This window comes from Lissotriton helveticus, chromosome 1_2 (genome assembly GCF_964261635.1).
Source record: "Lissotriton helveticus chromosome 1_2, aLisHel1.1, whole genome shotgun sequence".
NCBI classification, from domain to species: Eukaryota; Metazoa; Chordata; class Amphibia; order Caudata; family Salamandridae; genus Lissotriton; species Lissotriton helveticus.
Window position 1 is genome coordinate 173,341,150 of NC_136058.1, and position 14,971 is coordinate 173,356,120.

The 14,971-nt window shown below is 46.6% G+C and overlaps 1 protein-coding gene across 2 annotated transcripts in view; it reads left to right on the plus strand.

Annotated features, from left to right (window-relative positions):
- TUT4 (terminal uridylyl transferase 4) overlaps positions 1 to 14,971 on the plus strand; it is a 1,200,849-nt gene that overhangs the window by 400,330 nt on the left and 785,548 nt on the right. For both annotated transcript variants that reach the window (XM_078670586.1, XM_078670594.1), the window contains exon 12: positions 1,350 to 1,469. In XM_078670586.1, coding sequence (XP_078526712.1) covers positions 1,350 to 1,469 — 120 coding nt within the window. The remainder of the gene's footprint in view (positions 1 to 1,349; positions 1,470 to 14,971) is intronic.

The following is a 14,971-nucleotide window of genomic DNA, read 5'->3' on the forward strand; positions in this document are numbered from 1 at the left end:
AAATACAAAATGTTTTACAATTACATTATATATTCTCTGTTTATATGGTTATATGGCTATAGATTAAAATTGTGTATATATGGCTAAACATACATATATATATATATGTGTGTGATATATGTATGTATAAATCTACAGTATGAATTAATTTTTTTCTCAATGGATTACATATATATTTTCACTTTGTGATTAATAGTTTATATTGAACACTTCTATTCTCAGAAGGAAAGTGTCCCTGCCTTTCAAGAGGCAGTCTTGAAAAATCAATACAGTGATTTATTGCTGCTCCTCCTTTTTATTGACATCTCCCCAGACATGAGTTGCCAGTGCCAGGAACAAATCCCATTTTTTTTACAATTGGGATATTGGTAGGATTAGTGAGACATCCTCCAATAAGATATTTTTTATGAAAGCATTCTTACATGGTAGTCTTGCCAACACCCTTCTATTTAGACATCTCCAAGTACCCCAGATTGGTGGACTAGAACTAAACTGTGCAGGAGACAGCATGTACGTCTACACCTTGTCCGAAGTAGCCTTTTTGAGATAATCAGCAATTGGTGTGGTACAGTGTAAACAAGACCATCAACATCCGAGTCATGTTATAGCTCCTGAAAAATAAATCCACTTTATTCTCTGACCCTTTACTTTGTTCTTGGCCTCAAGAAAGGCTTGCACAGTTGAAAAGCACCTCCCGTCAGCATTGCAGTGCATCTTAGAATCTCAGTATTACTCAAAATGTGTCTGTTACACCATGTTAGGTCAGAAGCCCATCACAGCAGACTTTGCTCAGAAAAGAACTCTTCAAATATCAAAGTACGAAAATGTAAAAAAATATAATTCTTAAAAAAATATCTGCAGTAACAATAAAGGGGGTGTAACCTTTCTTTTAGATTGTCATTAAATTCGAACCGACGTTAAGGAAATAGATACATTAACACATGGAGATAAATGCAAAAATGTTAACATTACAAAATTGTCAAAATACACCCCCAGTGTGAGTGTACCACGCTTTATAAGCATACATTTTTTATATTTCAGAAGAATGCTTGTTCACAAAATCTTTATATAAAAGTACAGTACTATGTATTTGAGTTAGGTAGTATATTTCCAAAATCAATAGAGAAGGACCTCAAGAACTGTACACATTACATTGCTTTATGCATTTCTGTTTTAAAAAAAAAAGCAATACAATGTTTAAACCAAAAAGGAGCTTTTTCAACTGTGCTGCAAAATCCATAATAGGTTGTCAGCTTGTCTTTCTGTACAGTTCCTGCTACATTTTCACTTGTTTGTGTTCTGATTTGTTTAGCTATTTGTTAAACTCAAGAATGCCTTTATTTTTACAGCTGTGCCATATTGACTGCCAGTCAGAAGGGGGGATTCCGTCCTATTCGTTTGCCTTAATGGTGATGTTTTTTCTTCAGCAAAGAAAACCACCAATTCTTCCAGCCTATTTGGGCAAGTGGGTGAGTTAAAGATGTAATGTATGGTGTCCTTGTGTTGTATGAAGTTCTGCTGCTGATAATACAGGGCTTACGTTTAATTCATATGTTGACAAGAAAACAACCACTTTTTCATTTTAGCCGGCCGATACGATTTCATGATCTTTCAGCGCTCCATTGAACCTAAGAACCTCCACTGACCTCAGTGAATGGAAGTTAAGTCAAGCTATAGGGAGGCTGAGAATCAGTTGTTTGTGTAATTTCATCTCCTATCAAGACAGTTAAATTAGGATTGACGACTTCAGGGGATGAGACATATTAAGGAGGGTGCAACTTCTCCTGCCTGTATAGCTAAAGCTAAATCTGGATTTTGAGTTAATCTGGTTAGGCTATTTTGTGGTCAGTGTTACAAAGTATCTAAACCAAGTAGATTGTATCTACCCTTGTGAGCAGTAGAGTCCAGAGTGGGTCCAATATGGCAATATCCGTACCATAATTTCAGAATATTAATGTTTTACCCAACTATATTAGGTGGTGTTGCTGTCAAGTGGTCATTTATAGCTGTCAAATGTCCCTATGGCAAATGTGCCACTTTAAGTCAGTTCTGACCTTTTAACAGACAACCTGTTGTATTCTGTGACTTGAAATGTTGTTGTTAACATTGCACCTATGGGCTCAAAAATCCCAGCAGTAAAGTGCATTTGTTTAAAAAGACAGGATTAGCTAAAGGTATCCCATATAAAAATAGGACACTTTGCAGCTATAGCATAGACTGATTATAAATGGAAATTCTAAATTAAAATCTATTTTATAACCATTGATTAGCCTGACAAATCTGACATGGATCTAGTTCTCATGATACCAAAGTTGGGCACGCTTGGCTTAGCAGGAAGTTATATAGCCCATTACTTCCACTTAAGGTCTCCCTGTATTCCCCACATGGTCTTGCATTCCTGCACCTCCCAAGTCATGTACCCCTTGACCCTTATTTACTCCCTCCTCTCCAAGCAGCATTTAAATTTAATTTATAATACGTGAGGCGCAGTACTCGCTAATTGACACCTATTGAAGCTTACACCAACTGAATGATCATGGAACCTTGTACTTTGGAAGAATGCAAGTCAATCAATTAATCTGGGTTCTTATCGAGCGCAGCTAGTAATCTGTTAGGGTCTCAAGGCACCAGGGGAGGGGCGGGGGGCCGGGGGATTGTTCAGTTGAAGAACCTGGTTTTGAGGTCCTTACTGAATTGAGGCAGTGAGGGTGATTGGCTTAGATGTAGAGGAAGGGAGTTCCAGATCTTCGTGGCAAATTAGGAGAAGGATCCTCCTCCGACCGTGGTCTTGCAGATCTGTGGGATAGTGGTCAGGGCCAGGTTGGAGGAGCGGAGGTGTCTGGTGGGAGTGTAGAAGGAGAGGTAGTGGTTGAGGTCTGCAGGGCCGATGTTTTGGAGAGCCTTGTAAGCTGGTGTGAAGAGCTTGAAGGTGATTCTTTTGTTGACCGGGAGCCAGTGGAGGTCTCTCAGGTGACCGGAGATGTGGCTGCGGCTGGGTATATCCAGCATAAGTCTTGTGGCGGTGTTCTGGATTCTTTGCAATTTCTTTTGGAGCTTCTGAGTGGTACCATTGTAGAGTGTGTTGCCATAGTAGAGTTTGCTGCTGATGAGCGTCTGGGTAACCTGTTTCTGGACTCAGTGGGGATCCACTTGAAGATCTTATGAAGCAGGCGGAGCATGTGTAAGCAAGAGGATGAGATGGCGTTGATTTGGTGGTTCATTGAGAGCGAGGAGTCGAGGATAATGCTGAGGTATGTGCGTGGTCGGTGGATGGGGGGTGTGTTGGGGATTCGGAGTGCTGCGGGCCACCAAGAGTTGTTCCAGTTGAAGTGAGTTGTTCCTAAGATGAGGACTTCGGTTTTGTCGGAGTTGAGTTTGAGGCAACTGTCCTTCATCCAGGTGGTGACTGCCTTCATCCTGTTGTGGAAGTTGTTCTTTGTGGTTGTAGGTTTGTCGGTGAGGGAGAGAATCAGCTGGGTGTTCGCGTAGGAGACTGTTTAGTCTGTGGTTTCTGACGATGGTTGCCAGCGGGGCCACGTAGATGTTGAAGCTGATCTCTGTAGGTTCTGTGGAGAACGGTGGGAGCCCGACTCTTTGGGTTTGGCCGTGATAAAAAGTTCATCATGTTCCCTCCTACTGCATATTTTACAGTTGCTTGACACCAGGGATGCTTAGCCCCCCCCCCCCCCCCCCTCCTCCACGGAAAGTCCTGCTGTAGATCACATGCTGACAAAAGCTTCTTTCCCTCCTTTCAGCCACTACATGGTTCCTAGTCTTCCCCCTGGCCTGCTCAATAGTATTGGAATAATCTACTCTAACCTGTGTCCACCACTTCTTTGCTCTACCCAGGTCAATTGCCCCTGTTTATCCTCATGCACATTTAGCTTTCCCATTGACTCATCACCTGCTTTCTTCTCCTCACCTGTCCTCCAAGCTTGACCTGTCTTCGCTCTGGCTCGCCATACTCCCTCATGGCATTTACTTCCTTCTTTCTCCAGCTCTTGTCACCCTGTTAAACTCTACCCTACCACCTTCCTTATAACTTTGCGTTCAAGGCATGTGTGGCTGTAGGTGCAGATGGTTTGCATACTCCTGCCATCTCATGGAAGATCCGGATGTGTGCAAGTTGTTTTTCTTCGAAGAAGTCTTTCAAGTCACAAGGTAAAGTGACTTGAAAGACTTCTTGGTGATAATGTGCATGGACATAGACTCCATTGTTAAATTGTTTTCTTTCCACCGTCAGGTACAGACGTGTATTACTGTGCTCCATTTGGAGAACTTTATAGACTCCTTTTGGGTTCATAATTCACCCTTGACCTCGTTGGTATTGTTATTGGACGCGTTCCCCTCTTTGCATTTTGAAAATCTCGAAAACTATCGCCCGTCGGATCAAAGTGCTTCAACAGCGGCCTTTGGGACTCACCCTTCTGGGCCTATCTTCCCATCTCTTCAGTTACGCCTTAACATGCCCTGCTGATGGAACAGACTCCATTCCGTTTCTGTCCGCGCTAAGTACCTGCTAAGTACCCGCTGCCAGACCTGCACCAGGTCTGCAACCTGTGCTTGTAGCTTGATCACAAAGAAGAGGACTGTGAGGCCTGCCAATCGTTTCTGTGAGAGGAAAACCTTCTGAGACCGAAGGGCACGTTGCATGGAAAAGCAGCGGAGAGAGGTTGATGATACACCTCACATCTTCGAACACCAAGATGTCGAGGAAGAGCCCTCTGCAGCAGAGGAAGAGGCTTTTTCCATTGACGGCTCTGACTTTGAGATCCTCCACTAAATGCAGGACCATCCACTAGGTCAGCGTACGAGGAGTACTGACATCCTTGCCACCGAAAAAACATTCGGTTTCGACTGAACATAAGGCACCCGGGCCACCACTGCCAGCTGGCCATGGTCGGCACCGAAAATCCGCTACGGATGCCCAGTCCACTGACTCTGTACTGAAAGCACAGCCAAAGCCTTTGGCCTCCATACTGAGCCGGCTGCATCCATCTTCAGCTTCTGTCACTTCGGATCCTACCACTTTGGCTGCAAAGCTAAAGACCATCTCGGCACTGAACTTTTTAGGATCAGCATCGAAATCCCACCTTGGTACTGAAGTGGAACCTATCCGTCATAAGATACAGGAACAGCTTGATGCATGCCAGAAACAACTACATATTCCGCCTTGTCTGCTTGATTATTGTTCTCTTTCACGGATGTCTATACCTCCTCGGCTTGGCCACCCTGCTTCTTTGCAGGGACGTATGCTGGGTCCTGCCATGCCCCCACGGGATGATTCCCAATTCTACCATCTTGTTTTCCCCTTCCCGGTTGTGGGTTCTTGGGGTGGTGCGGGTGGTATGCTCAGCCTGATTGGGGGGTTGGAGTGGGTGGGGGGGTGGTGTGAGGCTGTGTTTCTGGATTCCAGTTCTAGTTCCAATGGGGGTGTGGGGGGGGACTCTCTGCCTGATTGGGGGGCTGAAGGGGGTGGGAGTGGGCAGGGAATGGTGGGTTGTTCTTTTTTGCATGCTCTGTGTAAGACTCGCCAGGAGGTTTTTGGGGGGTGGACGGGTGGGGTTGTTCCTCTAGCAAGGTGGTGGTTCGGTTTTCTTGTTGTTTTGATGCTCCATTTTGACAATGCAGGTTCCAATGCATACACGATACCATATTTATGGTCGGACTTTCTTGTATCTGATGTACAATGCCTTGTTATTTGCTATGTCTTCGGCGCAACACAATGGCTGTTTTTTAACTCCCAGGCACTGTCTCTGACGCGCTGGCTTACTCCCGGCTTCTTAGTCCTCCTCCCCTCCTTCTTGGGCTGGTATCTCCCCTGCAGTGGTCTCCCCCGCTCTGGATTCCTCTTGCGCTGGTGCTATCCCATTGGTCATTCATCCCTATTATGGTTGCACTGGGTTGGATGCATCTCGGCCTCATGCTCCTCGTCCTGTATCTGGTTGGCCCCCATCTCCTGTCCTATGGCCAATTTGACTTGCTGGTCATGGAACGTCCACGGCATGAACGTTCATCACAAGGCCCGTCTAACACATGCCCACCTACAGCGTCACAAGGTTGACGTTTGTCTTCTCCAGGAGACGCACCTATTTCCCGACTCGATCTCCAGACTCGGCGCACAATACTGGGGGGAATCCCACTCTTCCACCTATTCCTCCTATGCTAGGGGTGTCTCGATCCTGCTGCGCCGTGGCCTTCCCTGGCAGACCTCTCGCGCCCTAGTCGACCCGGAGGGTCGATATATCAATCTACACGGGATGCTGCTTGCCCAGCCTGTTACCATTGCTGCAGTGTATGGCACCAATTCTGACAACCCTGAATTCTTTTATAATGTCTGGCATCTGATCTCCTCCTGCGGCTGTGGTTTGAGGTGGCGATTTTAATGTGACTCTCTCTGCGGATTTGGACAAATCTGGCTCTTACCGGTCTCACCCGCGCGCGGCCGCCTCTGTGTCTTCTATATTGACTGACAACTCGCTTATCGATGTTTGGCGTCATCTTCACCCCGATGCCCTGGAGGGCACTTGCGTTGCGGGTGCTAGGGGCTGTTGGTCTCGCATTGACCTCTGGCTGGTGTTGCAGGATGTCCTTACCTGGACTATGGCGCGGCCCATATGGCGCGCACTCTCTCTGACCACGCGCCGGTCCGTCTTCTTCTCCAACCTCCCGACTCCCCACGCGGCGCATTCACCTGGCGTCTTCCTCCTAATGCCCTTCGGGACTCTGTTTTTTGTGATGAGATCAAAACTGCCATTACTAACTATTTCGAACTCAATGTAGGCTCTGTTGATTTGGCATCTACACTTTGGGAGGGGTTTAAAGTATTTATTCGGGGGAGTGTATATCAAAGCAGGCCGGTGTCCTACGGGTCATTCATTCTACACTTACTAGGCTGGAGGGTGAGATCCGAGGCCTCGATGCCTCCACGCGAACGGCGCTGGCCCCGACCCGCTGGCGCTTCCGCGTCAAAAGCACTCTGAATTTTCCGAGGAGGCTGGCCGCGAGCTGTCCTTCCTGGGGAGGGAGGGCGAAGCTCGCCGCTTCGGGGAGGGTGACCGCCCGGGACGCACTCTTGCCAACTTGCTGCGCCCGCCGTGTGCTGCATCCTACATCCTCAGTGATGAGGGACCTGACCGCACCACCTCTTCAGAAGAGATCAAGTCCCGCTTCCTCGCCTTTTATTCCCAGCGTTATTCTGCTGGCTCCCCCCTTCTATGGTAGACTTCGATCAATATTTCAAGTCAATCGCCCTGGTTTGGCTGGCAGATTATCACCGCAAATTCCTTGACGTGCCTTTTTCGAAGGAGGAAATACTGGCGGCTATTGACAACCTGCCGGGCGATAAGGCGCCCGGCCTAGACGGCCTCCCTGCCCCTTTTTATAAAGTGTTCGCTTCTGCTGTGATCCCACATCTGGCCGCCATGTACAAGGAGTCCTTTGACACTGGTGCGCTCCCACCATCTCTCCGCGAGGCCTCGCTGATGCCGCCCCCTTTCCCTCATTAATATGGACAACAAAATCTTCGTCAAGCTTATTGCCTTCCGCCTTCTCCTCTTAATGCCCACCATCGCCCTCCCCGACCAATCTTGTTTTATCCCCGGTAGGGCAACCTCCCATAATCTTCGTACTATTTTTTCAGTTCTGCATCAAATTAACCCTGACCTTCCGGCGGTGGCTGCGATGCTCGATGCCACGAAGGCGTTTGACACGCTGGAGTGGCATTCCCTTTTTTTTATGTCCTCTCGCGAATGGGGTTTAGTGCTCACTGTTTGCGAAATAAATTGCTATATACTGACCCAACCGCCCGATTGCGCATTAATGGCAAGGTCACGGATCCCATCCGCATTTTGCGTGGCACAAGGCAGGGTTGCCCATTGTCGCCCATGCTTTTTGCCATTGCTATGGAGCCCCTGGCCGCCCGCCTTCGACAGCACCACACCCAAAGCGGTATCGGTTTTTCGTCCCGCTCCCTCTTGGTCTCCATGTATGCGGACAACGTTACCCTTTACGTCCACCATCCCCAGGAAAATCTCAGTCCCCTGGTGCGTGAAGTTATTCGGTTCGGTGGGCTCTCCGAGGTCCAGATTAATTGGAGTAAATTGGTACTCTTCCCCTTGACCGGTGCCACTCTACCGTTCGTGCCTGATTATCCCTTCTAGTGGGCGTCTGGTCCCACGCTCTATCTTGGCATCCGGTTGAGCAGGGACCCGGACGAATTCTGGAGGTCCAATTTTGGCCGTGCTGTGAACTGGTTTGAATCTAAGATCCCTCAGTGGAGTCCGTTGCCGTTCTCCCTAGCCGGCCGCGTTGCTATTGCCAAGATGATGGTCCTCCCCAAATTTCTTTATCTTTTCTCTAACATACCCATCCTCCTGACCGCTTATTTTTTTCGCAGGTTGCGTTCGCTTGTGGTGTCCTTGATCTGGGAGGGGCGACAGCCCAGTGTTGCTTATGAAATCCTGACCCTACCGATGTCAGCCGGTGGGCTGGGTGCGCATGATTTCCGTTTCTACGCCCTTTGTGCTCAGGCCAGTTTCCTACACTTCTGGCTGCAACCCACCCCCTACCAGCCTCACGTCGCGGTTGAGTCGGAAGTTAGAGCGTGGGGGAAGGTGTCTGTTTGAGAAGAAGGCTGATCTATTCTGGAGGCTGCGCTGCGTTGTTTTTTTAAGGCAGGAGGCTGGGACTGTGTGTGCTGTTTGCCACCGGAGCGCCTTCTGACATTGCCTGCCACTGCTGCTATTTGGGGAACAGGAACTTCGCCCGTCAGGAGGAGACCAGGGACTCGGGACTGCGAGGTCCAGCGGGCCTTGCACCAACACTATTGGCCGCAGCTGGGGCCTCTTCCCAAGCCCTCCCATAAACTATTTAAGATACGGCCAATCATGCACACGCGGGACGCGCGCGGGACGCGCGCGGGACGAAGACCGGGGCGAAGCCCGGGCCAAGGACAGGCCCGTTTGTGCCCGTTAGTGACTGATAGAGACTGGACTGGGCCAGGTCCCTAAAAACTCATCGTACTTGTAAGTAATTTAATTGAGTATATAAACGTGCCTCTCACCTATTACTACTAGAGAGGCAGCTTTCTATATTCTTTTGGGGTTCTTTTAGCACGATGTCTACTCGAGGCACAAGGAGTAAAACTGCAGCTGGTGGGGAAAAATTGATTGGGCCAATTGACAACTTCATAACAAAGGCAAACTTTTTTATTGACCAGGAGATAACTCAGTTACAAAGAAGAGTTTCGCAAGATCTTGCATTGGCAAGAAGATCGTCTCTGGGTCTTATCTCAGCTGCAAAGACTCCTGATAAAGTGAAAGACAGAGCCCCCGTGCAGGTTGAAATCCGTAGTGTACCGACTGAGGTAGACTTATCGGTATCACATGTTTTAACTGATTCCCAGCAAAGTCTTGCCTTGGAAAAAACCCCGGACCTCTGTTTGAATTAATCTACTGAAATCAATGATATTAGACAATCCAAGGGAATGCGGGACGGTGCTATTCCAAGGAAAAAAACTAAAAAAAACGAAGAACATTGAGAAAGCTAGTGTAACACAAAAAGTGATAGATAACACTAGAGAGGAACCCGACCAACTAGCACCTTCAGGCCAACCACACTCTAAAATGAATTTGACAATTGGGGATGTAAGACCTATGAGTCCCGAGGCCTCTGCTATCCTTGTGGCCAATAGCGATACTCATGAAGCCGAGGTGCGACTACTAACCAAATTAGATAAGCTATTTAAAATACATTTTTCCCCCTTTGAGGTTAGACTTTCCCGTGTGGAGTATTTGTCATCTGAATTACATGCTCTCATAAAAAATGTAACACCTAAAACGATACCTAAAAGAACGGTCGCTAAAGTAGACGGACCCCCTAAGCAGTTAAGTAAAAATGTGGGGGGGACCCCTGTTAACACTAAAACTACATCTACCACTGAATCACAGACAAGACCAAAGACTTGTGTAATTATAGACAACAATAAGGGAACTAACTCTAAGAATACCACTAATTACCCTCTTCAGGAAGTGAAGTCAAATGGGGCTTTGCCCCCACCTCCAACCAAAGCACGGTTTGGGGGAGGAGGGTTTGGCAAACCTATTGTAGATTTACCACCCGAGTCAGCCCCTTACGTGGTAGTGATGACAGGGGTCCCTGAGCTAGTAGACTTTAAGGAAGAATCGAACTGGTCTTTGAAAAATAAGGTCACCCACTGGTTGAACACCAATAGACCGCCACCACCAAATCATTCTAGTAGGATTCTAACGGTCCGTAGGGTACATTGGATAGGGAAGGAAATGAAAACAACCCAGGCCGACTGTATTGTGATAAATTTTGAGGATCCGTATATGGTAAAATATATATGTTCCTGGGACTTGCATGGAGGAAATGAAGGGATTGAGACTAAACGTCTCTCTTTCTTCTATCCCCCCACTTGGCGTCCTGGCTCTGACTATGATGCCTATGAGGGAAACTGGCGCAGAGTAGGCAGACGAAATTGGGGGGGGGGTGATTGGGGGGACTGGAGTGGTAACCATGGTTACAATAGGACACAAGGCTTTAGAGAACCCTGGAGAGGCATTCAGACAACCAACAGATATGAGTGCTTGGACATGGTTGACTGACTGTCTCCGGTCTCCGAGGGCAAGGTCGTAGAACAATCAGTACCTCCCAACCCTCCTTGCCCCATAGCAAGCGAAAAACCCTGGCCACACTCAGAGAACATAACGCCTCTCTTGAGCTGCCTAGGAAAGTTAGCTCTTCACAAAGTATACCTCCTGTTGAGATCCCAAGGGACGAGGTGGCAAGCTTGACCCCAAATCCAGCATACGTTCCAAATCACACCATACGAGACACAGGACCATCACGATGCACTCAAAAGGTCAAGTTGGAGTTATTATCTTGGAACATAGCGGGCCTTCTAAATAAATTAAGGGATTCAATTTTTGTGGAACTCATTGACTAGTATGAAGTGATCTGCCTGCAGGAATGCTGGGAGAAGACTGAGCTACATATAAGGGGGTTTCGTACATACTTCCTTGCAGCTCAACCTAACACTAGAGGGAGGTGTTCCGGGGGGCTTTGTACCTATATATCCAATAAAAGTAGTATAACCAGTAGTTGCTTACCCACTGGGGGAGCCCAACATTATCAACTTCTCACGTTGAGGTCAGGTGAAAACCACCCTGTCCTCCTGATTAATTTCTACAATAACATCCCAAAGGAGTCCCTACAAAGGGCCCTAGAGGAATTAAATGATGCTATCCGCAGGGGACTGGGATCTGACCAGAAAGAACATCTTATAATCTTGACGAGGGACTTTAATTGCCATCTATGTATGTATAGCGATACGGAGGTATGTGGCATGGTGAACCTCAGGGGTGACCCTTGCACCCATTTCGAGCACTCTGCACTCGGAAACCTTTTAAACCATCTATTATTTGACTGAGACCTGGGCTTTGCAGACAAACTCTGCGTTCCTTCTATTAAATTTGAACCTACTTTTTGTGGGCGGGGGTCCCGTACAATCATAGACTTCACATTGGTCTCTAATAATTATCACCGCAGTGTGCTCTCGTTTACACTAGAGCACATCGGACTTAGCGACCATTATCCAATTGGTTCTAGCTATGAAATAGGGCAGAGAGGTAGTAAAGCCACCAATGTAGCGGAAAACATCTATTTACATAGGATTTCCTTGGCCAGAACCAATGGATATGCAATTAAATGGTGCAAAGTAAACCCAAATAACTTTCTAGAGAATTTGGTAGCGGAACAGATAAATGATTTTATGACCTGTTTAGAAGAGAATCCTAATCCCACAAAGGTCATTGCGGCATTTCAAAAGATTCAAGTCCACATTAGTAATAAACTAACTGGTTCCGCACGAAAGGGGGGCCAGAGCAGAGCAGAGGGTTGGTTCAATCATGAGTGTTCCAAAGCCCACTGTCATTTGATTCAGACCTTAAAAAAAGCCCCGAGATACCAGCTGGATATTAGAGTAGCTAGAGCTTCCTATAAAGATGCTCTAAAAAAACAGAGGAAGGAATTGAAGCAGTCTGCATGGGAAGCTCTAACCAAAGCGAGTGTATTAAAAGACACTACTGCATTTTGGAATGCAGTTAACGCTCCTTTTTTCGTGGAGAGAAATGCTGACCAGATAGAGATTGTTATTGAAGAAACCCTCTGGGTAAATTATTTTGCCGATTTATATAAACAAGAGACTTGTATTGGATTAACAACCTCAGTGAGGGAAGTACGATCCCCACAGAATCCGATGTATCAGATTTATTCCCCCTTAATGTAGTTTTCTCTTTAGACGAAGTAGAAATAGCATTGGCAGAGAGTTCCAACAGTAAAGCCCCGGGACCAGACGGCATCCCAATTGACATCTACAAGGATAACGTCGCCCTGTGGGCACCACTTCTGACCAATGTTTTAAACAGCTGCAACACCAAAGGTTTCCCAACTACTTGACAGGAAGCTATTGTTGTCCCCATATTCAAGAAGGGGGATAGAAACTATCCCAAATGCTATAGGCCTATCTCTCTTCTTGATTCACTAATGAAAGTAGCGGGTAGAGTTCTTTTAAACCGTCTTCAATTATGGGCAGAGGAGAACGCCGTCCTTTCTAAATTTCAGTACGGCTTTAGGTCAGGCCTTGGCACTCTCGAACAAGGCCTAAATCTGGCCCTAGTAATAGGCAAATATTCGGCAGCAAAGAGGGGCAATTTATTTATGACCTTTGTAGATCTCAGCTCGGCCTTCGACTGCTTGAACCATGATATCCTGTGGGCTACCCTGGCAGATCTTGGTATTGACCTTAATATTCTTAATTTCTTAAAAGAGCTTTACAGAGGAGTAGGGGCGAAGGTCCGTTTTGGAAAACTGGGAGACTGTACATCCAAATTCCCAATTGAGAAAGGGGTGCACCAGGGATGCATCCTAGCCCCTTTTCTCTTTAATTTATACATAAATGGGGTGGAAGACCATTTATCAAAATTAAAGGCGGACTACCCGCAAATTGAAGGTGAAAGTGTCCCTATCTTCCTGTATGCCGACGACGCGGTCATTATGGCCCGAACACAAATTGGCCTTCAAAAGGCCTTAACTAGCTTCGCGACATACATGGGTGATAGGGGCCTTAGGATAAATATAGGAAAGACTTTTACTATGTGCTCTGCTAAAAGGGCAAATACTACTTGTAATATTAATTTAGGTAAATCCAAGATAGGCTTAACTGATACTTTTTCCTATTTAGGAATAGTTTTTAATAAGAAGGGTACCTGGAGATCAGCAATTATGACAAGAAATTTAGCCTTCTCACGGGCATTAGGTGCTCTAAAGCAATTTGCAAATAAGTTGGGGGACAGGCCAGTGTGCATTTTGATCGATATATATAAAGCGAAATGTGTCTCGACGGCCACATATGGAGCTGGCATCTGGGGAGTTGCAGATTGACATGAAATCCAAACAAAAGAAAATGGTTTTCTCTGCTCGCTGTTCCCCGCTCCACCTCCACTTACGTCTGCCACAAAGAATTAGCGTTGTCTTTTATTTCTGATCTAATCAAAATTAGTCCTATGTTGTTGTGGCATAAGATCTGGACTACAGTAGAAACTGTCTTTAACAGGGCGATTGTTGCTGACTGTACTAAACTTGAAAGTTCCAATAGGATCCAATGGTTGTCTTATGTCCGGGAATGTTCTACAAGTATCGGGCATCCTGAATTTTATGATTCCCCTGAGACGCTGTCTTCGATCTCCAGACGGGCATTGAAATAACTTTGCCTGGCCCATCTGGAAGACCAACGTTGGTACCTCGAGAGCAAGAAGGCCTCTGTCATTCATCATCACTTCCTGTTGCAAAACACTGGACTACCACTTTATTTATCACCTGATCAGACTAGCTATAGCAGAATGCTTCTAGCACGTTTGAGAAATGGAAGTTTCTTTAGGATGATAACTTTTCCTGTCCAAAATGACTGGTCATCACAACTACCAACTTGTTCGTGTGACGATCATTCCACTCAATCAACCATTCACTTTGTTTTATTTTGCAAATTTTATGAGTGGGGGCGAAAAAGATATTTACTACCTCTCCTTAAGTCTTGGAACTTAAGACAAAGCAGACCTGCGTTATTTAAACTAATGACCCTAGCTGATGAAACGACTATTATTGCTGTGTCCAGGTACCTGAAATATGTTATTAGATGCAGATTGACTATGGTTTGATTGAAACTTTTTTAACTGCTGATCTATTGCTGTACCCTGGTGTAAGGGGAGTTTTGATAATTGATACTCATGAATTATGCATTGTATTCAGCTTCTTTTAAACCAATTGTCATCATTTTATTGTATGTAACCTTTTTATCTGCTTTTATGATTTTAATGTAAAATCGAATAAAGCTATCTTTGATTTGAGTCGGATGTTGCCGCCCCCTGGCCTCTCGCTACTGCGTTGTTCGCCCCTGCGGTTCGCCCTCGGTCGGAGGTGAACACGGTGGAGACACTGCGCTGGGCGTGGTCCTTTTTGCGCCGACTGGCTGGGCTTTCTCTTCTATCTGCTGATGCTATGCCCATTACTAACCACCCGAAGTTTCCCCCAATTCAGTCATCCTGTATGTCTCGGCACGCGGTGCTGCGGGGCCTCAAGACCGTAGCTGATCTTTATCCCGACGATTCCTTTTATTCACTCCATGAGTCGCCATCATTGATGGACACACTTTTGTACTACCAGCTGCGTGCCACCTGCCCGAAATTGCACCCGACCTTTCCGAAGCCCCCGCCCTCTTTCCCTGTCCTGGATTTGTTATATACCTCAGCATTCTCACGTAAACTTGTCACCAGACTGTATGCCTCTGCCTTGTTATCCTCTCCCATCTCCACGACGCGGGCGTGCGAGGCGTGGAGCGCGGACCTGGGTGTGGACATCTCGGACGCCGATTGGCTCTATTGTTGTAACCAAA